The sequence below is a fragment of the Phalacrocorax carbo genome, chromosome 6, assembly GCF_963921805.1.
Source record: "Phalacrocorax carbo chromosome 6, bPhaCar2.1, whole genome shotgun sequence".
In the NCBI taxonomy this organism is placed as follows: domain Eukaryota; kingdom Metazoa; phylum Chordata; class Aves; order Suliformes; family Phalacrocoracidae; genus Phalacrocorax; species Phalacrocorax carbo.
In genome coordinates this window covers 6,240,809-6,268,612 of record NC_087518.1, presented here as the reverse complement: position 1 = coordinate 6,268,612, position 27,804 = coordinate 6,240,809, and the positions used below count along the sequence as shown (strand labels likewise).

At 43.8% G+C, this 27,804-nt stretch overlaps 1 protein-coding gene across 1 annotated transcript; it reads left to right on the top strand.

The window, feature by feature from the left end:
• The first annotated feature begins 308 nt into the window (after positions 1-308).
• Positions 309-24,980, top strand: LOC104053892 (3-oxoacyl-[acyl-carrier-protein] reductase FabG). The gene is made up of 8 exons (XM_064455657.1): positions 309-413; positions 4,875-5,111; positions 6,536-6,613; positions 7,877-8,093; positions 12,710-12,918; positions 13,445-13,517; positions 18,011-18,128; positions 24,334-24,980. Exons 1-8 carry the CDS (start codon positions 309-311, stop codon positions 24,527-24,529), a joined length of 1,233 nt encoding a protein of 410 aa, XP_064311727.1. The 3' UTR covers positions 24,530-24,980.
• The last annotated feature ends 2,824 nt before the right edge of the window (positions 24,981-27,804 follow it).

Genomic DNA, 27,804 nt, shown 5'->3' with positions numbered 1-27,804 from the left:
ATCCAAGTGCTGCAGGATGTGTCCAGTGCTGTATCCACATCTGCCGTTGATGCCCTTTACAAGGAAAGCTGCCAGACGTTGCAGCAGTTGCCACAAGGATGTGACGCGTCTGTGCCCGTGCACCTCAGACAGTGGGGCCTTTGTGGGACCCACGTGGCTCTGGCTCTTCCACCTACAACTGCGGCTCATCAGGGCTCTGAGCAAGCAGGGAGCAGTGCAAAAGCAGCACATCAATCCATAGAGGCACCTTGACCAGGGTTTCTGAACCCTCCTACTGCTCTTTGCATCAACACACAGTATGGGCAGGGATGGCCAGCCTCCCCGTCTCTTTTCCCAGATCAGAGCCAGCTGCAAATCATTGGGACTTTGAGCTGTCAAAGGATGCTCAATGCCAGACGGGCTGCGGAGCTCAGGTACGCAGTGGGGTTCATCTGGTACCTGAGGACATGACGGAAAAAAAATCCACCTTTCCCATGCATGAGGGACAGGCTGCCAAGGAGTTTAGGCCCCCACCAACGCATGTAACTCACACACACCATGGCACAAGCCTCTGTGCCCGGTGACCTCAGTAATTTTTACATCATATTTTGAAATGTGGACTGTGGGTAAGCCTTTCCTTGGGTTCAGTCCTTGATACAGGTGCTTTCAGCAGGAATTAGCTACCTTTTCAATATGTGTTGGGCCAGCTTTTGAAAACCCTTCCCAACAAGCTCCTTAACTCTGTCGTGCTGTGCCTGAATAACATGCTTTGCCATGCATCAGCTGTGAGCAAGAGGCCTGATCCTGCACAAAGAGCTTCCTTTAATTCCTGGTGGATTTTTGGTAGAACAATGGATGCAGGATTGAGTCCAGAGGGAACGCAAACTACCAGCAAATTATTCCCATCCATGATTTTGATAGTTCCATTTTAAAATCGAAAACGCACCACATAAAGTAACACCATGTTTGTAGCAGATTCTGCTGATTGCAGGGCATTGTATAAGCATGTCGGGGTTTTCTTTTTCCTTTTTTCCCTCCTTTTGCCAGACAGAATAGGTGAAGAGGTTGAGCTGCAGATCTCATTTCTCCTGTTTTGCTGCTTGTGAAGTCTGCCAACAGAATCCACCTTGACAAAGTCAAGGACTCTGCGTTTAATGTTGAACTGAGTGAATAAATTATGCATGAAATTGTGTCGGAGTCTCTAGTGTGCAGAATTGCTCCTTTTGATATGAAAGGTTAATTCAGAAAGGAGTCCAAAATAGCTGGAAATTGTGGGGATAAGTGGATAGTATTCACTGTTGTGAGCTGTTATTACTAGAAATTGCATTCCCTCTCTAGCTTCCCTAGAGATTTAGCTTTGCTGGTGAATATAAACTGTACTCAATAGAATAGCATTTAGGAGTAACAAGAGTGTATGTCCACATACAGTAAAATATTCTAATGGTGTTTTAAAAGGAAGCTGTACTTTTTCATGTATTCTATGTACCCTAAGGATGGATTGCTATTACATTTAGGTCAAGAACAAGGCATAGGGAAGGTAATAAGTTTTGAGTACATCTTTATTACGAATATGCTGACTGTATGATCCATATCGAAGGAACTGGACAGTCATTTTTTTCTGATTGAGTTTATACGTGCCTTATGAGAGAGTGTTGTCTCTGATCGGAACTCCAATCAGGTTTTCTCTCAGCTTTGACAGAAGATTCATTCATGTTTTTATTTGGGATGTCCTCTCCCAGGTCTTCCCAGGTCTTTTGCTGTATTTATCAGCAGCGCTGCTGTGCCCTTTCTTGTGCTTGCTTTCGACGCATCTCCTCTATGCAATGCAGTGCTGCAAGTTTTTTTTCTTTTTTAATCCCTAAGGAAGTTAATGACTCACTGTAAGCAAAAGCATTCATTTTAGCCAAGTTTGCACTGAATTAAGACACTTTGTGTTGCCATCTGTTACCATCTATGATGCCTCTGTAGCAAGGAGCAGGGATTGAACTGTAAACATTCAGGAAATTAGTTTCAGTGGGATATTTTGCAGGCAGATTATTTCCTTCTGTATCTCAGCTTTCCTCGCAGTTGGAGAGGTTTGGGCTCTGCCTCTCTCCTAGCAAAGGACAAAGGCACCTCCAACGTGCTGTGAGGTCCCAGGCAGGGCCTGGCCCAGTCTTCTCTGGGAGAAGGGTAGTCAGTCCCCCGTCTTGAAGCCCTCATCCATTTTGAGAAGGACAGCGGTAATGTCTCCTCTTCTCTCCATCACTGCACCGATATTTCTGGTGCTTAGCTCTGCAGTCAGAGCTACCAGTAGGGCAGCTTTTTCTTTTTGGCTCTCTTGGTTCAGCAGCAGGTGCTGTCGGCGAGGAAACCCTCTCCAGTGCGGTACCCTGGCCATGGTGACTGCCTGTCCAGGTGACCCGTACTCTGCTAACCAAGGAGCTCCAGGAAACTGAGCGCTTTCCCGCTCCTGTGGCTGTTCTTCTGCTCCTGTGGAGCAGCTTTTGTGTAGAGGCTGTTCCAGAGGCAAAGTTGGATCAAGGAATTTCATGGATTCCCCTTACAGGCCTGGAGCTGTTTCCAACTAAACATGGAAAAATCGAACAGGAGCCTTGAAGCTGGGGAACCAAGAAGTTCAAATGATGGCAGGGGCGCAGTACAAACTCCAAGGCAGTGATTCAGGCACTTCCATACAGGTGTCTAGTACTAGGTATCTAGAAAAATGAAAGCTGCCCAACTGACCTACACGGCTGGCTGTTCGGGACTTGATGAACTGGCAGAAAAGAAATGCCTTCCAAACAGTGGCCTTGCACAGCCAGGTGGTGCAAGGACAAACCAGGCATGTGCTGGACACACATACAACACAGGCACCCTCCTAGGATGAAAGCTGTGAAGTTAAAAGGTGGTTTATCTGTATCAGAAGATAGATAAGAAGGAGATAAGCTCTCAGCAGGTAGACAGTACAGAAAGAGGGCAGAAATGAGAAGTCCAGTTAATATCCAAAGAGCTACACAACTCCATATGGACCTAATGAAGTCAATGCATAAAAGTGAGATTCTTTTTCATTAGGGAGCAGTAGTAACATATGCTCAGAGATGGCCACATCTGCTTCTGAATGTCTGCCCCCCACCTTCTCTGCCCGGGAAGGTCACAAGACAGAAAGTAGTGATAAGTCATGATAACTACTTGATTTTGGGTTTGGCTCTTCTCTCCAGGGAATGAGACTTCCATCTCTCTTCCCAACGGACAAGTCCTCCCAGCTTTCATCTTCTGACCCTTCCTGAAGTATCTACATTGGACAGACCGGCTAAGTTGCAGCCTGATATAAGATGCTTTTCCACAGTATCAAAGATGTTCCTGCTGCTTTCCCCCAGTACAGCTCAAGAGGTAACCAGGGCAAAAATTTCTTACTGGTTATCAAATGAAAAGAAGAATCCCAGGAAACCAGATGTCATAGTTCCTGCTACATTTATTATAAACCAGCATATATTTGGCCTTAAAGTCCTCTTTCATTATAGTGTAGTATCAAAAGGTGTCCTAAATGCAGACTCATGAACGCTTTTGGCAGAGCTTCTGCGCTATCAAGAATGTGCAGTTAAGTGTGACAATCCAGGCTCTCAGGCAGGCTTAATTTCTTAACCACTAACAAGCTCACAATGACACCAGTTTGCACAACAGAGTAATTCAGAGTTTGAATGATCCACTTGCCGCATTTTCCTTGTCTGAATGACATGCTCCCTACTTCAGAAAGGCTCCTGAAATCTCTGTTTGGGAGCCATCAACCTCACTGCCGAAAACAAATTAGTTTTCCACATTCTGTTACCATTTGCTTTCTCTCCTACATCTCAGGGGATTGCTCATCACTCATTGTGCACAATGTCTCCAAACACAAAAGGGAAATCTGGACGCAAGAAGTACTGTTAAAAGTTGTGGTAGAAACAGTGAGTTCTGGAAAACATAATTGTTTCTCTTTTCACTCAAAATGCCAAGACTTGAAAGCATTTCTGCTTGCCGAGATAGGTGGATGAGCCGTTGTTTCATTGCAACGCACACAGATGCAGTTAAATAGTCCCAGATGGAATCTGAAATATTCCATAGCAGCCTCTTGGGCAGCGAGTGCATTAACTGCCACAGGAGAAGGCTGTAAAGGCTCCCATCTGGTCATCCATCAACACTTTTATACATTATCATCAGCAGCCTGCTTGGAGGGAAGGTGTGCCACATTTCTGAAAATCCAATTAGATGATAGCAGCCAGTTCTCTTTTATCCTCTCTGTTGCTGAGCGATCCAAAGCATTTTTTTTTTAGATTAAAGAAACATCATTTTCCTTTGCAGGAGCTGTGCTGCTTTATCTCTATCATGACCTGTTCTTTTATGTGCCTTATAATTCTATTATTAATTGGGATTTCAACCATTTCCCTGCTACTGAAGTGGGACTCACTAGTTTGCAGTTCCCAGGATCAGCTTTACGCCTCTTTTTCCCAAAGACCGATATAATCACCACTCTTCAATATGTTGACAGTTACTCTTTTGAGAAGAGATAACTTATTGCATCACCTCAGCCACAGGGTTTTGACGCCAGTCCTCTCCCTTACCCTGATGGATCAATTTGCTTTGACTCTAGGTATGCAGAGGTTTCTTCTGTGACTCTCAACACCACAAACTGGGATGAGCCATCTTCTTTTATATCCTGATTTTCTTTGAGAGGTTCACAGTTTTGGGCACCAGCATTGCTGAAGAATTTTTTGCAAAGCATGGGAAACTCCCAAGATCTCCAGAAGTAATTCTAGCAATGTTACCCTAGAACAACAGGGTTTCTTCTGGTTTGGGCGTTATATGAAGGGCATTCTAATGGCAATATTTACATTTTCAGGTAAATAATTAGTGTTTTCTCCAACATAATTTTTTCCCAGGCATTACATGCTGAGGATGAGCACTTTGATATAGTCTTTATTGATGCTGATCAAAGGAACGCTGTTAACTACTACAGCTTTGTCATGGATAACCACTTGCTTAGAACGGATGGAGTGATCTGTGTAGAGAATACGCTCATGAAAGGACAAGTCTACCTGGAGAACATATCTGATGAAAATGTGCTAGCTGTCAGAAAATTAAATACAGTGATTAATTCAGATCCTCGTGTTGAGCAGGTTAGTGCAATGCAATTGGTTAAGGTGCCCGTGGTACTGTATCTATGGATTTTTGCAAAGTACTCTTTAAAATGTTTCTTTTGTTGGTGCCATTATCCAGGGGACCTAAAATGAACTCAAATTTTATTATAATTCACCTCACTTGAGCTTTATGTATGAGTTTCTATATTCAGAAATGATCCCTACTCTCTGTCTACATCATATACAGTGTTAAAGGCAAGATAAAAGTGGAGCACTTAAAAGTGAATAATCAGCTCTACACTATAGCCAAGGAACTGCCGCTCTGCTTGAAAGGCTCTGGAGGCTGTAGGGCATCACCAGCACAATAGGAGTCAACAAAGTCCTACTCCAGGAGGAAAAATAAAAAGAAGGAATAGGATGCATAAACAATATGTTATGGTTTTAGAGGCAACATTTAAAGTATATCCTCCCGGACTTTAAAAGCAGGAATGAATGATGCTACCCCAGGGCAGTAGCCACCAGCCTGCAAAGCTTACTTTCATGCCACAGCTGTACCAGGGTCGCAGAGGGGCTGTTGTGGCTGAGGGGAGCCATCAAGGGTGGCCAGATCCCTGCCTGCCCTTCTGCACTGTAAGGCTGATCCCATGGTGGGACAGGTGAGGTCTGCTACCTTCCTTCCAAGCACCCCCTTCCCACCTTCCCCCTGCCACAGCTCCTGCCCAGGAGGTTTTGGTATGTGCCTCAGGCTTAAGGTCCTTGTCTATCTGCAGGTCAGACAGCCTCTAGAGGTGCCTCCTGTGATTCTGTATTTATTCTATCATCAACATACCGGTAGCAACAGCTTTTCTTTCTGGAAGAGGAAAAATTAACGACATTTTTCCATGCCCTGAATCTTACTGTTCACCATTCAATGGATGTACATAACATGTTGTTTCTGTATCTAATGTTCTAATAGATTGATATTGGTGTTGAATCTCCCACACCGAGTGCAACGTCCACTAAAGTGTGATAATGGTATCAGAGAAGGTAGGCAGCAAAACCCACTGACATTTATCTATGGGTGCAGGACAGATGTTCTAGCAAATGCTGAAGAAAACCAAAGTGTTGCTATTATGGTTTGCTGAGCTCCAAGAATAAGATTGGAATATCCTCATGACAGCGTTAGCCAGGCAGTGGAAACCCAGAAACCTCAGCAGCTGGCACTGATTTAGAAAACAGAGACAGAAAATTGCATTTTTTTCCTGGCATTTGTGGAAGCCGTGAGTTTGGAAGAGGAATGTGAGCGAATACAAATGCCTGACATATTTGCATTGGAAGGAATTTCAGCTAAGGAATAGGAGTAGGAGAAAAGCTACTGTAGCCTAAGGAAGGAAGGGCTTATCTTTCATATCAGTGGAAGCTGGGTAATAGCAAGCCAGGTACAAAGCAGTTGAGAACTGTGTGTGTATGTGCTATATTCACAGATAATTTTACCTGTGCAAAGTGGATTGAGCATCATTCGAAGGAGCCCTGCACCTCCAGATGCAGTGATTGAATCCAAGGTATTTCGTCTCTGTGAGCACTTCTGGGGAAATTTTGGCTCTGCTGAGGTCAGTGACAAAATAATTTCCAGGAGTTTGGTGGCAAGAGCCCGAACTCACGTTCTGTTGTGCCGTGGTACTGTGCAGCGTGGACTTACCAGCTTAGGGCTTGGCATGTATTAGTCTCAATAGTCCAGGGCTACACTAAAGCTATTAAATGCTGATTCCTTGCAAAATCTTTTGGATCAGCCACACCGGTGCTTTGATAAACCCCCGGAGCAGCCGGCGTGCTGCTCGCCGGGTGCCTGTGCCCAGAGGTCTGTGGTCCTTCCCGCGCAGGGGAGTGGGGGCCGGTGGAGCTGACGCCCAGCTGTAATGAACCAATGCAATATTTCTGAAGTAGCTCCTTTTTTGCCCAAAGGCAGCACGTCATACCCGCTATGGTCTCTGAGCTTAATATTTTCATGTCCTTAGATTTTGCTTGTCCTGTGGAAAAGATGGTGCTTTTATCTTTCTCCTTTTTATGTAGTGGTCATCATCCAGATGTAATGAAATTCCCATCTGGAATCATAATGGCCTAACTCTGTAAATCCAGACCCAAACATCTTGATTGTTTTGCAGTTTCTGAGCGCTCCCAAAACTACACCCACTGGCAATTTCTGGCATTTCAAACCCAATATTTTAAACATCTTGTATTTTCCATTTTGATTCCAGTCAGGGGGAAATGATGTATGGCAGCTGATCAGATGACAGCTTGGTTTAAGTTATTGGCTGATATCTTTATTTGCGCACCAGCCTTGTGAAGATATTTTGATTGAACTCCAATTGAGCCAAATCCTGCCTTTGGAAACTTGTTCTTAGCCTCTGTGCCTTCCTGGAGCCAGCTGAGCATGAGGGCAGGATTAGGTCCTGGGGGTGAGATAACAAGAAGACTTAATCAGCCATCTTCTAAGACATTGTACATGGCCCATCTCTCATGGGAAGCTGGGTCGGGAAATACCATACCCAACTCTCAAGTAAGTGGAGTGGTTAGTGCATCTCCCCAACCCACAGCCCTTCTGCTCCATTGTCTTGCACCTTAGTGCTCCTATTGAGACTAATATCTGTGGGGTTAAAGGTGCTTTCCAGCTTGAATAAGTCAAACTTTTAGTACTAGATAACGAGCCGAGAAGACATGGATCCCTGTTCATGCTCCCACCTCATTTTCACAGGCAGAGTCCTTCACAGCTATCACTTGCTGAGCTTTGCACCTTGTTGTGCCATGTATATATGTTTTTGTTTTAGAAAGAAGTGGTGAGGGATGACGTCTTCTGGGGTTATAACAAGCGCCGCATCCTTGACCGGCTGCGTTTGGATGGCAAGGTGGCCTACGTCACAGGCGGAGGGCAGGGAATTGGAAGAGCCTTTGCTCATGCGTTGGGGGAAGCTGGTGCTAAAGTAGCCATTGTGGATCTGGTCCTTGCAAAGGCAGAAGCAGTGGTGCGTGAGCTTAGCCTCAAAGGTAAGCACGGGACTAACCTGCAGGTCCTGCTGTACACGACCTGGTGATGAGTGCTGGAACAGGCTGCTTTCCTTGTTCAAACCTGAGCCTTTCTCTGTGGTGCAATTCTCTTTCATCCAGTCCTGATGTTCCTCAGAGTAGATCATGCAGCAGCCAAGGCACCTCAGGCTTTACTAAGGATGGATGAACAGACACGGCCTACAAACGTGTTAGCGCATACCTCTTCCCTGGCACCTCTTCCATACCTCATGTCTGGACTATGAGCCAAAACAGGGTAGAGGCATTGTCAGCCTAAATCTCTCATTATACCTCCAAACCGAGGCAAAGTCATTTTTGAAGCCCTCAGCTACAGTTCTTTCAAACATGCAACATCGGATATAGGAACAAAATGCTAATAGACGTAATAACAAAAATCCCAAATAAGAGGTAAAATCCTCTACAAGCCACTTCTATTTTAACAGTAAAAACAGAAAATGTAACATAAAATTGAATTTCCCCCTGGAGTCATGCTAAAGTGCAATTGTAAGGGGGAAAAAGAAAACTGGAAATATAATTTTAATGAGAAAAGAAAGGAAGTGTTACTCATTTTATAATTCTTTTTGTGAGACTACAACTGAGCCTTCTTCGAAGTTCAGTACTTCATCGCCTCTAAAGACGGAGCTTTACCCAGGAAATTTTCACGTTCCCATTTGGATAAAGTCCCCAGTATTTGCTTCCACTCTGATTTCAGAAAGGGATTAGGCCATTGGAGACCATATTCTCCAGCAAAAACAGCCCCTGCAGATGTGTTTCTATCACCCAGTCTCAGTCAGCTTCCCAAGGAAGGGGTAAGGAGTGGTTCAGTTCTGGTTTTGATACCATCCTGAGCCTACACAGAGAACATCTTAAAAAGTCCCAGTCTGCCCGATCTCAGATCTAGTTAGCAGGAGACACTTTACGCTGAGTATCAGTGTACCGGTTAAAGCTTTCATTGCTGGTCTGATCCCAGTGACCTAGAATAGAAAGTGTCCAGCTCCTATTACAAATTCTTGAGTCATCTGGTCCCTCCTTCCCTGAAGCTTTTCATTTTCTTATGCACTGAAGCCATATGGTCTTGGCACAAAGTAGCTGTGCCCTACAAGTTAACTTGCCTCTTGGACATTTTTTCACAGTGAGACCCTGCATATCAAGTAGAGCTATTCAGATAGAAATGGGCTACTTGCTAGAGCCATGAGAGTTTGGATGCCAACAGCCTATTTGAAAACTATCTTAACTTTTCTCCAGGGCATTTTCAGTAAGAGTTTGATCATTCATCCTTCAACAGCTGCCCTACATCTCTGCTCCTTCACCGGTGGGCTGCAAGCCCAGAGGAGGTGGGGGGTGTTGCAAACTGTAGTTGGAGAGGTCATGAGGCATAGCAAATATTATTGCAGTCTAAAGTAAAGAAAATCTCACTACTCAGTCTTTACACATCTTTATCCTTTGAGGTCACATATTCTCTATCAACTTGACCAGTGCAGCTGGTCAGGGCACGTCTATTCCATCTCATGATGGTTTTTGAGGTTTCAAATTTATTGTCGTTCCTTGTTGGAACAAAACCCAAACTTTGTAATGCTTTTGTGAAAGGGAATTATATCCAAATGCCCGTTTTTGGAAAGGATCTGAAAAGGTCAGTTTTTCAATCTCTTTCTCTCCAGAGGTAACTAGAGAGTCTAGCCTGGACCTCAGAAGTTTTGCCTTGAAAACTTTTGTTGAAATCAATATGTTTCTGTGAAATATTTTGGCTTCAAAGAAGTAACATACTCTGTTGGAAATAAATTTTGACAAAAAGGTTCAGCTAGCTTTACCCCCAAAATATTCACATGAGTAAACCTGAAGCAATTGTAGTATTAATACGTATTTTTCCCGCTATAATAAGCACAAAGGAGCTGTGATTTTTTTCCCCCCTTTTTGGTTGTGGGTCTCAAACTCAAAGTTGGAAATGCAGTAGCGCAGTGCCCCAAGTCATTCCCATACAGACACTTTTTCAAAACATTTTGCTTAGCTTTCTTAAACCCTCTTTACTTCTTATACCAAGGAGCCCTTTACTGTCTTTTGGGATGGTGCCATCATTTCATGGTGAGTTTTAAGCATCAGAATCTCTGTGATCTCGGTTTTAGCTTTGTTAGACAGCTCGGGTGTATCTCCCTTGGCTGCAGGGGTCTTTGTTTTTAGATCCTGCGTGAATACCTTTTTCAGGAGCTGCTAATGGATCCTGACAGAAGAACCAAAAATGATGAAACATAACCAAAAAATCCTGAGGGTTACCTTCCACTACATACCCCTCTGTCTTCAGGGGGAATCACTGCCTGTACCTTAAGGGAAGAATTAGTCTGATGGGATTTTTAAAATGTGCATTTTCCCTGTAAACTATGCAAATGCCTTCCCCGCAATGTCACTTTTGATCTTCTTGTCTCAACGCAATGTATTACTTCCATTTATACGGAGAGAGCAGAGACGGAGCCCCATGGCAGGGGGGCTATGTACATGTCCCCTGCAGAAGGACACTTTGGGCAAATTCAGCACATCAGTGCCTCTCCAGCACGGAGCCACTGGGCTCCTCTCCTGCCCTTCTCATCACAAAACTGCCTCCACGAGCACTGCAAAACTAAACCGAGGACTGTAGAGGTGCGTTGGTACTGTCGTGCATGTAGCAGCACGGTCATGTCTTAGGTTTCTTATCTTTGGTTAGGACTACAGATTTTAAGCCATTTTTCCATAGTTTATTTTATTTTATTTTTTTAAATTTATTTTTAACAGACGGTTTGGGGAGACAGTGGAGAGACAGAAAGTGGTTTTTTCCCCCTCTTAGAGTGCAGGGATATCAGCTGAATTGATTAAGGTCAAGTGTGGGACTCTGGTTTGAAGTGAGTGTGCCTTCACTGCTTCTTCACTAGACATTTATGCATGGCACCTTTTGTCTTGTTTTTATGAACTATTTTATAAGACGAAGCCATAAATGGGGTGAGAGTTGGAGGGCAGGTGAAGAGCCTCATTCTGTTACCATTAGTAACACGCTTGCACCCATTTTGTCTGTAAATTGAATAAGAAAGATTGCGGCAGCTCCCTGTATGTTACATGTCTTGATAACAATTAGGAGGAGCAACATGGGTTGTCTGGCTATTCTTATTCCTTCAACACATTTAGCATAAAACCTGTGATAAAATAAGAGGTCTTGTTTTGTGGCAGAACGTGCATCCATTTTTGTGGGTGGCTGCATTATGAGTCTGCCCTTTTTTCTGCCATGGAAAGCAAGGGGACCGTGGCATAGCTGAAGGCCAGAGGGGACGTTAAGTCCCATGGCCCAACATGGGGAGCACCCCAGACCAGCATCACCTTGGGGAGTGCCCTCTGGCAGGCTCCTGGAAGCATGGGAGATCAAGAGGAGCTTTTCCATCCAAAAGCCGCTTTCCTGTCATTTTCTTCCAACATCACTGGGTGGTTATTCTTTTGCCTTGCTTTCATGGAAATCTCCATCTCAAAGCTTCATTTTGGGAGAGCCTTCTGCTCTCCTAGGATAGGTTTAAGGCTTCTTTTAAATTTTTCATTAGAATAATTGAAAAGAGGGACCAACGGGGAATAATTTTTCCATTTAAATGGAAGTAAAACATCTTGCGTTAACAGCTGTAACTTCCTACCTGTGCGCTGTTTGCTTGCAGATTGCTGCTCTATGGTGCAACCCCAGCGGCTGCCCCCCTCCTTGTGAGTTAAGACCCATTTCACCACAGCCCTTACTGGGCAGCCTTGTTTGACTTTCAGGATGGGTATAATCCTATTGCATCCCGTGCCTCAGTAGTTGTTTAATAATAAGGGTATTGAAAGCTGATTTTGACAGTAAATTAAATGAAGCTATTTATGGATCAGCACTGGTGCAAAAGTCGATGCCTGGATTTCTCTGGGGAAAAAAAGTACAACTTTTGCCTGTTTCTAATTCAGTAAATCTCTGAACTTCTGAACGTTTGTGTTATTCTGGTAGTGTGATTTGCAACAAATAAGGCCAGGCACCGTGACTACCATACGTGGGAACCTGCAGGCATTCCCAGTTAGCTCCCACCTAAAACTGGTCTGGTTTTGTCTGAAGCTTCCAGCCGCCTGGACGCTGTAGTTCATCCAGAAAGCACTTTTTGGGCAAATACGTTTGATTTCTGCAGCGTCTTGGGGGGAAACTGGCCTTAAAAAAATCTACACCTGAGCAAATGAGAGAGTCCTTTGCTTTGTCTTGCTCCTGAGCTGTCACCATCCACCCCCGAGTGATGCTCTCTGTGGGGAAGCTGCAGTTGAGGGTTTGGACAGAAGATGGTGCAGTTTGGACAGAAGATGGTGCAGCGTTCAAAGCTTCGTCCCGGTGGAGTGGCAAACGCCACTATCGTACCTCGGTTTTATGTTTGCCTCCAACAAGCAAACCTCGCACCAGTTAGCAACTTTAATAGCGGTATTGCAATAACAAACACACATTTTATTACAATTTGTGGAGCAATGAATTAAGGTGGCATATATATAAAATACATATAGGTATATGTATTACTAAATAATCATAAAACAGATTTTTTATTTCTCTGTGAATTCCCTTACTGACTTCATCACTTACTTGTATGCAGGGATTAAAAGCATTGCCATCGCAGCAGATATAAGCAAACCCGAGGATGTGCAAAGGATGGTGGATACAATTGTAGCTCGCTGGGGCACGGTTCACATCGCATGCAACAATGCGGGGATCAATATGAACTCTGCAAGCGAAGATACTTCCCTGGAGGAATGGGACAAAACTTTTAATATTAATTTACGAGGATTATTTTTGTGCTGCCAAGTAAGTGTGAGACGCTGTACTCGTTTGTTTTGCAAATGGGTAACATTTTTTTAAGCATTTACTTTACCAAGATTTAACAGCACTTTATTACTAATTATCACAATGGAACTGGTCCTACCTTTGGGGGGAGTTAAGGAGGGATTTGCTTTATACCAGTTACAGATTTTGGTTAATATTTTCAGAAGCACTGGTACCTACTGGCTGCCCAAGCCCAGGCATTTAAGAATGGCCAGGGTTTTTTGGAGGGTGGCTATCTGACACTTCCTGAATAGCAGACAACTTTGGGAGGGCGTTCCCAACATTAGTGATTATTTTGAAAAATATTGCCAACAGTGAAGAGGGTCTGAAACGGCAATGGGATTTTTCCTGCATCAGCCATTTTTATATCAAGTTTTTATATCAAGTGCTTAAAAAAAATGTGTTAGCACATAAACTCTTCTGAAAAGTGAAGACTAATTTATTATCATGTCATTATTAGCACAATCACAAAAAGGGTCACTGGTCTTTCCTTTAATTTCTGTCACAGGCTGCAGGCCGCATTATGCTGAATCAAGGATATGGGAAGATAATTAACACAGCATCTATGGCAAGTTTAATAGGTGAGTGATGAGAGCTAACAGTTGTGCTTCAGAATCCATATTTTAATTACTACCGATGCTATTTGAATCAATTAAACCTGTATTGGGAAGGAGTAAATCACTGACATTTTGTATTAGAGGAAATGTACTACAAAATTTTTATTGATATCATTTTTCAACATTTATCTGTCCTCTATGTTTTAGAGCACTTATTACTTTTTATAGAAGAGGTGGAGTCACCTTCTCTGACTCCGATGCACCGATGGCACGGGAGAGGTGCTGGTGCGCTCCCCAGTAATTTCGGGAAAACGCATTTGAGTGCAGGAAGCCGTGCCCCTGTGATGTTTACAAGCCACCCAAAAGCTTTTGTGCCAGTCGTTGCCCCGGTACTGTGGGTTTTATTTCATTATCGTTGCCAACAGGTGTCTCCACCAACGCTGCTGAATCAGCAGTGTTGTCAAAAGCGCCAATAAACCATTGTAACATATGGAATGAAATCCCTACTGCTGAGCTAATCTGGAAGGCAGTTACATGCTGGTGAACTGAGGCCCATGTAACAAAACTTGATCAATTACACAAATTAAGCATAGCCCTTTAGGAATTTATTTTATTGGTCTGGACATCTGTTGCAGTATTGTCCAAATCCAAAAATCAAATGGTGCCTTGGGTTGCCAAGTTAGGCAAGAAAATCTAGTAGCTATAAAAGTACAACTGAAAACCCCTGTATTAATATCATGTCCATCTGCTGAATGTTACATAAATATGCAGTCTTTTTATTTTCCTTGGGAATAACATTTATTTTTACTGTGCCCAGTTTGACATTCTGTGACATTCTGCTCAGTTTATTGCACAGTAACTTTAAATGTTTCTTCAAAAATGCATTTATAATGTCGTTGTTAATCTTTTTTTCAAGCGTCTTTACCAGCTGTTTTACTTATGCTTAAACACAGGCACCATCCCTCCACCCCAGCTTTGCAGAGTTACAAAATCTCCCAAAGAAAAATAGTTTTGAAAAGAATGTAAAGCTTTCGATTTTGAATGCCCAGCCGGGCTCTGGTCTGGGCTTGGGCTGTCACCGTCCACATCATCATCACAGAGCAAAATTTACTGGGAAGTATTCCACCCTAGAGAAAGTTATGGAGCTCTGGAAATTGGCACCAGCCGGGGGTTTGCTGGTTTGGCATTCTGCTCCCAGCCTTGCCCTTGCAGCCCAGAAGTGCTCTCCACTGCTTAAGGAGAGGCATTTCCCTAGCTTCTCCTTCAGGCCCTGGCACAGTTCTGCTGAACGGGAAGGTAACGCCGCTCCACCACGGCATCCATCCCAGCCCCAGCTCGGGGCTGCACCTCCTTGGCTGGCATGCCAAGTCCACCGAGACCCACATGGGGATTACATCTGATGTCTGAGGGCGGTACGGGTCCTGGAGCAGGAACAAACACTGGAAAGCAACCCTCAGAGCAGCCTGGAAGGGTCATTGCAAGATGCATTCAAATGTCATTGAAAGTTAATGCATGCTAGGCCAGAAGTCAAGAGACGAAGAGATGTGTTTACCTTCTGAACCTGTTTGAATCTTGGCATTGAAAAAACCTAGTAGTTATAAAACTACGACTGAAAACCACGATGTTCATATCATGTCCATCTGCTGAATGTTAAATAAATATGTTGGTTGGTTGGTTATTTAAGTATGTTGGCCAACTGGCATAGTATGAAATGTTTCTAGAAATAGTTAGGGGATATTTTTTTTTGTTGTTGTAGGTTGAGTCCTTCCTCAGAGATACAGGAAAATTAGGAGACACTTAGCAGGATAGGGAGGTTTTTATTTGTGATTTTTCCAGATACACTGCTCAGAATCAGTTTCAATTAATTGAAGATAAGCTACATACATTTTGCATATGTGCATTTTGATTCTGGTATTTCACTGGAATTATTCCAGACTTATGCTTCAGCAGTGGAGACAAGGCTGCTGCGGCTCTGCGATTTACACAGGTGTAACTCAGATCCGTAATTTTTACAGTGCATATCTTTAGTGGTAAGTGGTCTGGTCTTCTCTATCTGTGTGCACCTCTCATTAACATTACATGGCTGCTTCAAGGTCAGGCTGGAAGCCTTATGCACCGAACAAGGTTGGAAAAACAGTGTCAGGTGTTTAAAATGTAATGCAGCTGATGTTGGTAGCATTTTTATCTGCTTTCCTCCCATCTTCTCCATCTGAAACAGAAGTGAGTGCCCTCACTTCCCAGAAGCCTTACAAATTCAGAGTTTTTTGTGACACTGCTGGAGGCGTACCTTTATTCACAAGCTCTAGCCCTGTTTTATATGAGTTTGGAGGGTTGCAGATTTGCTCTTCTGTCTAGAAGAGACCACCTTAGGTAAGGGCAGCGGAGGTGATGCGGGGTGCTCAGCTGCAGAAAGCCCACCCAGCACCCGAGCTTCACAACACTCATTGGGTTCTTCTTCAGCTTTTCCCACTGAGAGGGGCCAAGTGTCTCAGGAGGGGCAAATTTCAGCTTCTGAATTACCTTCCTTAGATATTCTTGTGAAGATGAAAGCATTTACATGGAAGGACTCTTGAAAACCCTGTCTGAGCACCCACCCCAAATCAGAAAGCTGATTCTGATAGCTTACAGCAACTTGCTGTTCTCACCCATGTGTGCTAGAGGTGCAGAGCTGGTGCCAAAACTCTTATCCTCTTAGCAAGCGCCGAATGATTTATCACAAACAGACATGTTTGGAAAGTTTAGCAAAGAACTGCTTTTGGGAGGTTAGAAGGTTAACTACCGAAGTTGTATGTAACTTGGAGCTGATGCATGGCAATTAATCAAGAAACTACATTCCACATCTTTTTGAGAGCCCACACGGTGCACTGTGTCTGGGGGGTGACAGGCACACGCCGAGGGCAAAGCAATGGTCGAAATGCAAATTGCTTCATGTTGAACAGAAAATGAGCACAGAAGAAGCGCTGGCAGAGGGGAGCTGTGGTGTGAAATGCTCTTTGTAGCAAGCAAAAGGCCTCCAAATTCTGAGCAAACCTTCAGCACGTGCAGAAAAAAGAGACGCTAATTGTTGCTCCCATCATGTGTGTGTGCTTTAAATCTATTCACAAACAACTATGTTCAAGGCAAAGGTCCTTATTCACATGCTCAGTCATTTTCAGCAGGGCTTTTGGCTCTTTCACAGTTTGGATAACTCAATTTGTTATCATCTTTTTCTCACCCTTTAAATTGACATACTCAAATAGTTGTAGTCAATAAAAGCAATAGTGGATGTGCTGGGATACCATGGGTGGTAGTGATCTAGAACTGATGCATCAGCTTAACTTAATAAATTAAGACCAATTTAATGCCATTAACCAGTGTCGCTTATGTGCTTTCATCAAAATGCTGGGAGGTTGCCTGCTGTACCTTACACAAACGCAGCGACTCACCTGCTTCCAGGGTTCAGAGTTACCAAATCCCACAGGCTACAATTACTTGCCTTTGCGATTACTGGTATTTAGCACTCCCCACTCTCCTTCCGTGAAAGAGTCAGCATCTCAGTGATGCTCAGTACCGGTACGGTGCTAATTATGCTTTGCACTGGATTTGTTTAATGAAGTCATTGCGGCAGCCAAAAAAGTCCAAGGAGAGACACTTTGTGGGTGTAAATCCCAACAGCTGGACCAATTTGGTCTGACTCCCGTGGGTTTAAAGCACTTTACACCCACTGGGGATTTGTCCCTAAGTAGCTTTCCTGGGAATACTGCAAGCGTGAGAGCTGGCGGAGGGGCAGAGCTACCCGAGCACACGGCACTAACAAGCTTGAACGTTGTAATTAGTCTCTGACTGACATGTGACATCTCTGAAACATTTTCAAAAGCTTCACATTTTGAAAGTGGTGGGTGTTCAGAATTTTTGGGACGCACCTGCGCTCACATCCACACAAACACTGATTAGGTAATACAATGTGTTTGCTTCAGACTATACTACGGATAACTTAAAAATTAAGGAGAATAATTTGTTCCAAGAAGCTGTATATAATAAAATATGTTATATAAAATCTATTATGCACTTAGGTCATATTACATTATATCATATCATTATGCTATACTATTTTTTAGTAGTATTTCAGTGTGCAATTATTTAGTATATAAACATATACCTGTTTATCATATATGAATGTGCATGTGTGTAGGTGATTATTTATCCTTCTTGGGAGTAGACAAATTTTGCATATGCATATTTAATACATTGGATTTGGCTTTGCCCAAATACAGAACGTTTTAAATGGCTTTATTTCTTTTTCTTTTTTTTTCCCTTCATTTTTTTCCATTAGCCCAGCTGCTGAGGCAAAACCATGAGATGACAAAATACATATTTAGAGGTTTTCTGTTGTGGGTGTCTAAATTCTGGTTGCTCCATGCCTAGTATCAGAGAAAATGGCAAATAGTTCATCTCAGTGCAGGGAGTTGTCCATGTAGTGCTGAAGTTACCTTAATTTGAGGAGAATAAATAATTTTCTATTTCTGAATCCCTTCTAGTCCCGCACCCGCAGAAGCAGTTGGCATACAACACCTCGAAAGCTGGGGTCGTAAAATTAACGCAGACACTAGGAACCGAGTGGATTGACAGAGGAGTAAAAGTCAACTGCATTTCCCCGTAAGTAAAATGTAGTCTCATTCTGAAGGTACAAAGAGAATGAAGTGTTCTAAAAAGCTCAAATGAACAGTATCTCGGCAAATAAAGTTTCTAATTAGCAGGTGGATTGCATCCCTTTTTATGTTGTCTTTTCCTTAACAAAGGTTTAAATACTTAGAACCAAGCCTGCTCTGTTGCTGTGTATACTCAGGGATTTAAGAAGAGGTTTTAGCATTTGATAATAGGTTTTCCAATAACGTGAAGGGTAGTTTTTAGCATTTCTCTTCCAGATGAAATATTTCCTTAGTCTGTCCAAGCCTTCTGTGGTTAAAGAAAAGGTTTTTGACACTTAATAGACAATACTTCTTTCCCCTTTTTACTTGAGACAAATATATATGCACTTTAAAAGCCACATTGTACAGCTGTAATTGAGATACTGTTCAGCACTGACAATCACAGGAGGCCAGGTGTAATTTTGTAAATATATATATATTTATTACATATTACATTTCCCTTATTTTTAGAGGCTTAAAGCTGTATGGTTTTTTTATGGTCTTTATTCACGAAGAAAAGTTTTCTTGTCGCATACACTTTTTCTGTCCCTGTCTCTCGCACACATGCCCAACGCAGTCATTTTATTAAACAATTAACAGTGCACGACAGTGCTAAGCAGAAACCCAAGTGCATAGCGTTAATTGGAAGCGGTCAAATTCCGTAGACCATTGAAGTCAATCAGAGTAAGTAAGAAGGGCAGGATTTTAACCCAGAAGTTAAATTGTAATAATGAAGATATAATGTACATCAAATTAGGAAAAACAAATTACATGTATTTCAGTCCACAAAGTGGAGTAAAAACAATATTACAGAGTTCAATGGGAAGTGCCTCTGTTTTTACTGTGGGTCTTGTGCTAGCTGTCGTCCTTATGATTATTTATTACTAATTATACCAGTGACTCCAGCCATTGCTCTATATGATCCACAGATTCTTCAAACAGCATCTTACTTTGTAGCGGGGTTTTCCCCATGCCAACACTAGCAGCACTGCACTAGTGTTTCCACAACTAGTGCTAGTGAATTTACACTGGCTTTCGGGAGCTGGGGGAGATGAAGGGAGTTAGGGAAGCTCAGCAGGACCTGGCAGGAACTCTGTCTGAAAACACATGGGTAATCTTTACCGACAGAGGTGGGATAGTAGTGTCACATTCACAGCAATCACAGATAAGGAGGTTCTTACATGAGGAATTGCCCATTTCTAAAGGGTTTACATAAATTTTAAAAATACCCATTGAATGATCAAAAGTCATTGTTTTGTATAAGTTGGAAGCAAATACTCGTATTTGAAGAAGTTATGTTTCTGGAGGCAGTTGTCAGAGCTTGGAGGAAAAATAGTCACGCTTCTCTTTTTCTACTTTTCAAGCCAAAACGGGATTGCATTTTGATCATCCCTACCTGTCTTAAAATCTAGCTCTGAGCTCAAAATCCTGCCACAGGAAGGGGAGTGTTTCTTTGCGGAGGAACAGCCAGAAAGGGCGCACAGAGGACAAACGTTTTGCTGTCCTTAAAGTCCCCCATTCTGGTCAGAGCAGTTCCCCCGGACGCAGCTGGGGACCTGGACTGAACAGCTCTGGGAGCCAGGCAGAGTTGTACTCCTGGCTGTTCAAAGCTTTGGCTGAGCCCCTCGTGCCGGGGCCCGCCAGGAGCTCTGGGTGGTGCTTGGAGGAAGGAGCCTACAGCGGTTCATGTAGCTCAGATCCTTCCTCACCAGGAGGAAAAGCCACATATGCTTGAGAGTGAATAAACGTTCACGTTCACGTTCACCTTTCTGCCTGTATGAGATGTGAACCTGCATTTCAGCGCAGATTTGGACCCATCCCCAGAACCACAGACCCCACCGGACTTATAGTCGGGTCTCTTGATGTGACCCAGTGAGGCACAGGGGCATCTTCAACCCACTTGAACTTAGTACCCAACACCGGGCAGTTGCCTCAATGCAACAGCGCATCTGTCAATGCTGTCGGAGTACTTCGCAGGGTTGAAAAACGTCACAAATGCCCAGGTCTTTCTGAACATGGATGTCCTACTTAGCATGTAGCCATCTTATAAAAGAAGGGGATTTTGGGGAGTGTGAGGACCACAGAGATAGCTATAGGGCATGGCGGTACCCAAGATAATCTCTGGGGAAGTAAAATATTTGTGTCCTTAAGTCCTTTGCCCTTCCCACTCACGGTTGCATTAACACTTTAAGGCACTCCCAGCGTACTTCTGTCTGAAGCTCCAAACGCTCCAGCCTGGCCTTAAACAATATTTCACCGTGCAAACCTTTTGGCCTTTTTATCCTCTTCCTATCTGGTCCCTTTTTATCAACTTAATTTCTTAATGAGTGCATAAAACTCATGCAGAACAATGCATAAAAGTTATCAATGCATAAAATGTTACGGCAGAGTCCTTAGGATAATTTATTGCATTTATAACATTGAAGATTTAGGCTTGTCTTGCTGGCCAGGCAAGCCTCGTGCCCACGGGGAGAAGGTGGCTGAGACTCCCTGGATGCTTTGGCTGACCTTGCCTGTTGCTCCATGCAGCAGCAAGCATCTCCAGGTATCGTGGAAACTGCGCTCAGCCCTTACGCCACCACCTAGTGCAATTGCCTCGTAGCCTGCTGCACAGCTGATGCTGTGCAAAATTAAGAAGGTGCTAGAGTATTCCCAAAAGGGATGGGGGGGCTGGGCTGCAGAGAGGCCCTGGGTGTGAATAGGGACCTTTGCAGGGCACTGAGTGGTGGCTGATGCCTGGCTGCACACGGTGTGGTTCAGTCCCTTTCCTGGTCCCCTCAGATGTGAACTGTGTTGGGTGGGATGGAGCAGGGGACTTTTGAGGGGCTCTGGGTTTTCGTAAGTACAGCATTGGAACACTTCCTTTTTGCAGGCATTCAACTGAATCAATGTCCATTTTTGGGGCTAATTGCATCTCCTTGCTTGATTTGCAAGGCATAAAATGCCATAATGTAATGACCTTTGGGAGGGGCAGCTGGAAGTTTATCTTCAGCTCAACCCGCAGCCACAGCTAGGCCAGCTTGTTGGGGACACCATGAAACTCAGCAGTCCAGGGAATGAACCCCATTCCCCCTTGATGGGCTGCAGGGACTTGTGTTTAGGCTGTGATGGGCAAAGAGGCTTCATCCCCTGCATGCCTGCCTTGCTCCCCGGGATGGTACGGAGGCAGCCGTGCGGTGCTGTACCAGGCTTTTAGCCCGACGGGTACGAGGAGTCAGAAAGCAGCTAGGGTGGGATCACCCCATCACGGGGGAAGGAGAGGCAGAGCTGGCAGGAGAAGGACCACCCCAGCATCACCTGAAGGTGTCCCAATTAAGCAGCATTACTATCCCTATTAAGGAGCAGTCTCTGCTGGTAAGTATCTTTGGACTTAAATCTAATTCCTTGGGAGATGTCCCAATTAAGTGGATCTCTTGATTAAACACTTCCTGATTAAGTGGAGTGTACTTAACTCATTCAAATTAATAACTCATCTGAAAGAAATCAAGTTACACACAGATGGAATCTTTTTTTGCTCTCATTTGGGGATTGAGCGCACGTAACAATTCCAGTTAAGTATCTGGTAAGTGATATTTTTCTAATGTGTCTCTTGAAGTGGAAATGTTTTAGGCTTTTTTTTTTTATTCCTAATGTCTCGAATTGTCCTGTGTATCAATAATGAAATATTGATGCTCATGTCTAATGCTAAGGAACCAGCAGTTTGATATTACATTGACATGCAACAGAAAGTACTGATAGGCTCAGCACTGCATACGAGATGAGGTAGGGAATTAATGCATTGGCAGTTGTCTTTGCTGGAACTGGTTAGAAGCCAACTAAAATCTGCCTAAAAGGGTTCGACAACATTAAATTGCCCAACTTGGCACCAAAGCTTTCCCAGAAGATGTGTAGTATCAATGACATGCCTAATATTTATAGTGCCATCAGTATGTGTGTTTGCAACTTTTAAGTTTTGCGCTATATTTTTCTCTCATTTCGATAACAAAAATTTGTAATGAAGTTTTGTTGCACATATAATTTTTGCTACTTGAAGTGAACCTAAAGAAAGGTCCAGCGAGAGGCACAGTGCTGTGATTTACAGGTTGCAGTGATCAGGCCAAAGATCGTTTTTCTGAACAGATTGAAAAACGTCCTCTTTTTAGCAAAATCTGTTGTGCTGGAGGACTGTGTTGTATTCCCTAATCTGCATTCCCTTGGGGTTAAAACATATATGTAAATTAAAAAAAAATTAAAAATCATATGGATCTTATTCTGGTCTCTGATAGTGTAAAGCCAGAATGATTATGTTGATGGTTTTGTAAGCACGGTGAGAGGCACGTAAAGGAAAAGGAGTCCAACATATTTCATGTCTGCTGCTCAAAGCACATTTCTCTGTGAAGAAAACCAGTTCTCGAGGAGTTTGGGAGAGTGAGGGAGGAGAGCGGGGGGCTGTGCTTGGGGGAAATAAGTAAACCTTCTGCAGTCCTATACCGGAATGTGTTTGATTTTATTACATTGCCAGAGCTTAAGCGAGCTGCATCGCTCACTGTTTCTGAACTGCTCTGCTGTTTATTGACAATTACAATAAATAATAAAGCCGATATTTAAATCCTGCCCGATTAGTGAAAACAGAGATGTTTGGGGGAAAGTCGGAATTAGTTCCACTTTGTAACAGAGTAAATAGCAGATTTCAGCCTTCATTTAAAACAAAAGGTAAATCTCATACCCAGAATCCAGTGTGTCTCAAAAAATTATTTCCTTAGAAGTATAAATTGGGATGCCGATGAAGTTTCTGAACAAAACGAGTATTTTTATACTTTGTTCATTTCATATTTATCACTAGCTTGTTTGCTAATTTTCATTTGCAAGAGGCAATTCTTCCAGCTAACTGGCTGCCTCAATGGGCCACTGATTTCTTTGAAGTGACAGTCTGTAAATATGCATAAAAAAGAGATGCAATTAGCGTGTGTGTGGTTCAGTGCAGCCTGATTTCATTGGCAAGTTTACCCACAGTGTTGATAAGCTACATTATCTAGAAAATTGGCCGCTGAAAAACAGCACCTCTGATTGCCAGCAAAGGTTCCAGATAACAGGGTGCTGAAGAGAAATATAATTGAGGTTGAATATGTTAACCAAGGTGTCACATGCTCCTTAGAAGCGCTAATTTATCAGCATGTTGGAATTTTTATTAACATTTGGAATGCATTTCTACCACACTAATGAAGTGGAATTGGCAGTTCAGGTTTTAGTTATTGTAATTTCTGAGAAGTTAAATGTAATTTCTCGTTAGACACAGTTATGTAAATATATTTGTTCAGGGGCTGAAAAAATTATACATTTCGCAAAATACAAATATGTTGTTAAGGAGGAGGATGACAAATCAGTCTCAGTTAAAGTCATAAAAGCCAGCCAAATGTTCGCCCTGCATTCTGCTTTCTGAAGCATCACTCATTTTTAGGGCACCTGAAGAAAATGGACTTAGCAGGGTTTTAATAAATGGTGTAGTCACTCATTAATGTAAAAAAGGCAAGGCAGGTAAATGCGGTGTGATTTGTCAAGGTATTGGCTCAAGGGGAACCGCACTGGGTGCGCTGTCCTTATCTTTGCCTCTCCTTTTTAATGTGGAAAGGGTCTGGTGCCCAGAAGGGTGCTGGCTTTTGTTTCCCCCACTTTTTGACCTATGGGAAGTCGGGCTGTTCTCAGTTTCTGGGCTGTACACGAACACGCTGTGTGACATTGAGCTGCGAAGCGATGAGAAGGGACGTCGGTAGAAGGACAACAGTTCCCAAAAGCCGTGATGGACCCAGTTCAAGGCACTTTCAGTTCCAATGCCATGCTTTTTTTCTATAAAAAAATTTAAACAGGTCATTACAACCTAAAAGTAAGGGGGTACTGCTGTTAGCTAAGGTATGTGTGTACTCAAATAAAAACGTCTAAGAAACCTCTTAGAAGCCTCTAAAAAACCTTAGAAAACCTCTAAGCCTGGCCACCAGCAGCAAAAGGCAATAGGAAAGAAGTCCTACCAAAGTTGCATCATGACTTTTCAGCAGAGACAGAGCAGGTCGGACTTGTGCATCTCCTTTGTGCTGTTCCATGGTTTTCCTTCCGAATTAACATCTCAAAAACCTATAAGTTCTGCCTTTTCTTCTGGGGAAAACCTGGTCCTAAACTCTTGGGGGGTGTGTTTGTTGCAGGGGCATCGTGGACACGCCGCTCATCCGCTCCAAGGACCTGCAGCCGCTGGTGCGGCGCTGGCTGGTGGACATCCCCGCCGGGAGGCTGGCTCAGGCGACCGACCTGCAGGCTGCCGTTGTCTATTTGGCCTCCGAAGCCTCGGACTACATGACGGGCCATAATCTGGTCATCGAGGGTGGCCAGAGCCTGTGGTGAGGGGCATCCTCCAGCATCCCCTCTCAGGGGCATAGCTCGCCTTGGAAAGTGCGTATTAGACTTTAGCTTAGTCCCAGTTTTGGCCTGCGCGGCTAAGCGGCCAGCTGATACGGAATGATTGTTTTGTTTCGAGTGTTGCTTTGGAGACTCATATAATGCAAAAAAAATATAAATTGATCCTTCATTTTCAACATTTTCATGTTTTCCACTATGCATTCAGATTACCGTTAAATTAGTGTTTAATGATATAAAGGCACATTTACTGCAGTGAGATTTGACTATTATTTAGTTTAACAGGGGGCATTTTTAAAGCAATCAATATTAGCTGGTCTGTGTAGTATGTTGTTCTTAGGTGATTTTTTGTATTCAAGTTATTCCAGTGACATCTGTGAGAAGTGAAAAACAGTTGGATGTAGTGTTAAAAAAAATAAATTAGTTCATTGCATTTGAACCTGAATGTTACCATTTTATATTTACTGGTGTTCTTAGTTTTTGACAGTGTTTTTATACAAACACCCACATAAATGCCCCTGAAAGAAAAGTACTGCACTTAATAGAGAATCATGGCTGGTAATTATAATGGCTCTAATCCAAAGCCCATTGAGGTAAGTGGGAACTGCTCATATCCTTTAAGTTAAATGCATGTATGAGTGTTGATACAACTGGGTCTTTGGTTTCTTTAATAGGCAGATGTAAGCAAAGGTCATCTTTCAAAATTCCAGTCCCTTGTAAAATTCTGAAGACAATTCTTGGGTGTTAATCAGGGCCAGCTCAAATGATATCAATACAGCTCTGTTGGCTGAAGGGCTCATTTCAGCAATGGCGCTGGATTCATGGCTTATAGGCAGTAAAATGTGACACGATAACACCGCTGTTTTGATAACGCTCTGAATTTATACAGACTTCCATCCTGAGGGCCTTTAAGCATAACCTAAGGAGAATTTACGGGAAGGAATTCACTTGCAAATCCTCATGTCATTTGTTTTGCATTTGGCAGCTCTTTGTTACCATAACATAAATAATTGTGGATGAATGGCATTACTTTGATTAAGTGCTACAAGTCCATACATTGGCTAGCCATTATTGTGGTGAATTGCTATAATGGCTTCAGACTTGACATTCACCGCCACATTGTAAGGTATGCATCTCGCTGACGTACTATCATCGTTATCATGGATAAAGTGCAAGAAGATACTTGTCTTCATTAAATTTTCTATTAGACCATTGATAATTAATACATATCTCATGTTTCATCTCGAGTCGTTTTTCTGGGGAGTGTTGCTGTTAAGCAACTCGTGGCTAGAGCTTTTTGGCTTGAAATCCCTGCCTTGTGTGCATGATCTAATTTATTGACAATGCTCTGCAAACTCACAGACTTAAGGAGAGCTCAATTTTGGATAAACCTTCAAGAAAAACAATTAAGGATTTAAACATTTTATTATTTTTCTGGGCTCACAAAACCTTTTCTCTCTTAGCTCCCACACTTGCATCATTTTGTGTCATGTTCTGGAGGGCTCAGTGGAGTTCTCACATCCCTCTGGCTGGCTTTTCACCCAGAGGTTAATGTGCAAACATTGGTGAACTCATCAGGAGCTCTTCCAAGGGATCCTAGAGGGGCTTGTATACTATCGCTTGGACTGCTGGTGAACAGTTTGTTGCAGCTCCTACCTAAAGTGTAAAATAACAAACTTTAGCTAATTTGAAACATGAACTGCAGTTGGCACTGGATCTGTAACCAGTGTTCTCACTTTCTCAGTAGAAAGACAAGAGGCTGAACAGGCTGCTGAGGCTGAACTCCCTTTCGCTGTCTGGGGGTGGTTGCAGGTTAGCACCAAAAGGCGCTGGCAGGGCATTGCAGGAAGCTGAAGTTCATTGCCCTGGTGCTGGCTGTTTTGGGGAAGATTTTCAGCCAGCATGGGTCATACTGTGACTTTTGCAAGCTTCAAATTAACTTTAAAAACAAAACCCAGACAGGGAAAAAAAAAGCCAGGCTTAAAAAAAAAAATCAGAATGATCTCTTAACTAAGCAGCCTTCAGTGTTCGGACTAGAGCTTGTCTCACTCTGATCTGTTTGCCCCCAGGCTCTGCCTTTGAAGGGCTGAGCGTGCAGAGCAGAGAGGAGTTTACCTGCACAGGCTGACGTGGGGCTTGGGCCCTGTTTGGAGACACTGCCGTGTGCCCACGCGGACCCCAGCTCTGGCCCTTGTTGGCCCAGAGAGGCTGGTGGAAGAGGCTGTTCTCATCCGTCTCGCTCCGTGATGCAGGCGGGGCTCAAGACTGAGCAGCCCAAGGGGGTACGGCACTCAGTGCCAGCTCCCCGGCGCCACGGGCAAACACCCTCCTGGTGCTTTTGGTTTGTGCGGCACCCTCACCTTGGCCAAAGAAATGAATCCTGGAGAACAGCAGCTGTCAGGAGGGAAACGCCTCTCCCTACACACGTGCGAGCTGGCCTGTGTCCTGCTAAGGACAGGCTTTCACCCCTCTCCTCTGCATGGCTGTACCCAGGACTTCATCCCTTCAGGGCCTCTGATGATGGCACTGTGGCTTTTCATGGTCTCCCCTGTAATTTCCTGGGGGAAAAGGATGATTGCTGCTCAAAGGCAGGTGCTGACCATGCAGTGATGCTTCTGTCTGATAGGACCACACTTTGTGTTTGGGTTGGGATCTTTGCCTTGCTGTGTGGTGGCTGCTCCCTGGGCACCGGGCTCCCCACCAGGTGCAGGATCACACCCTGCCTTTTGCTGGGGGGGAGGCTCACTACTGCAGCCATGGGGTCTCTTCTGGCAACATGCCCTAAAGCAAGTGGAAGCTGCGACTTCCCCTTGTAAGAGAAAAGCAGAAGCTCAAGAGGGATGCAAGAAAAACAGTTTTCTGTCTTAGCATGGAAAACTTGCGGAGGGAAGGAAAGGCTTTTGGAAAAAAAGTGCCTTTCTGGGGGATGCAGGTGAAGCTATGAAATGGCAGCGTCTGTGTTTGGTGAGATGGTTCGGGGCAGCTCAGCCCTAGGGCTGGCAGTGCGGGGAGGCTCAGGGGAGGTTTAGGTTGGAAAGGTCCTTCCCCCCTGAGGGTAGTGGAGCCCTGGCACAAGCTCCCCAGGGAGGCATCACGGCACCAGCCTGGCGATATTCAAGAAGCGCTTGGACAAGGCCCTCCGAGACACGGTGTGAATTTGGGGCTGTCCTGTGCAGGGACAGGAGTGGGGCGCGATGGTCCTTGTGGGTCCCTTCCAGCTGAGGCCATTCTGTGATTTATGATTTATGTGCAGGGAGGCGGCG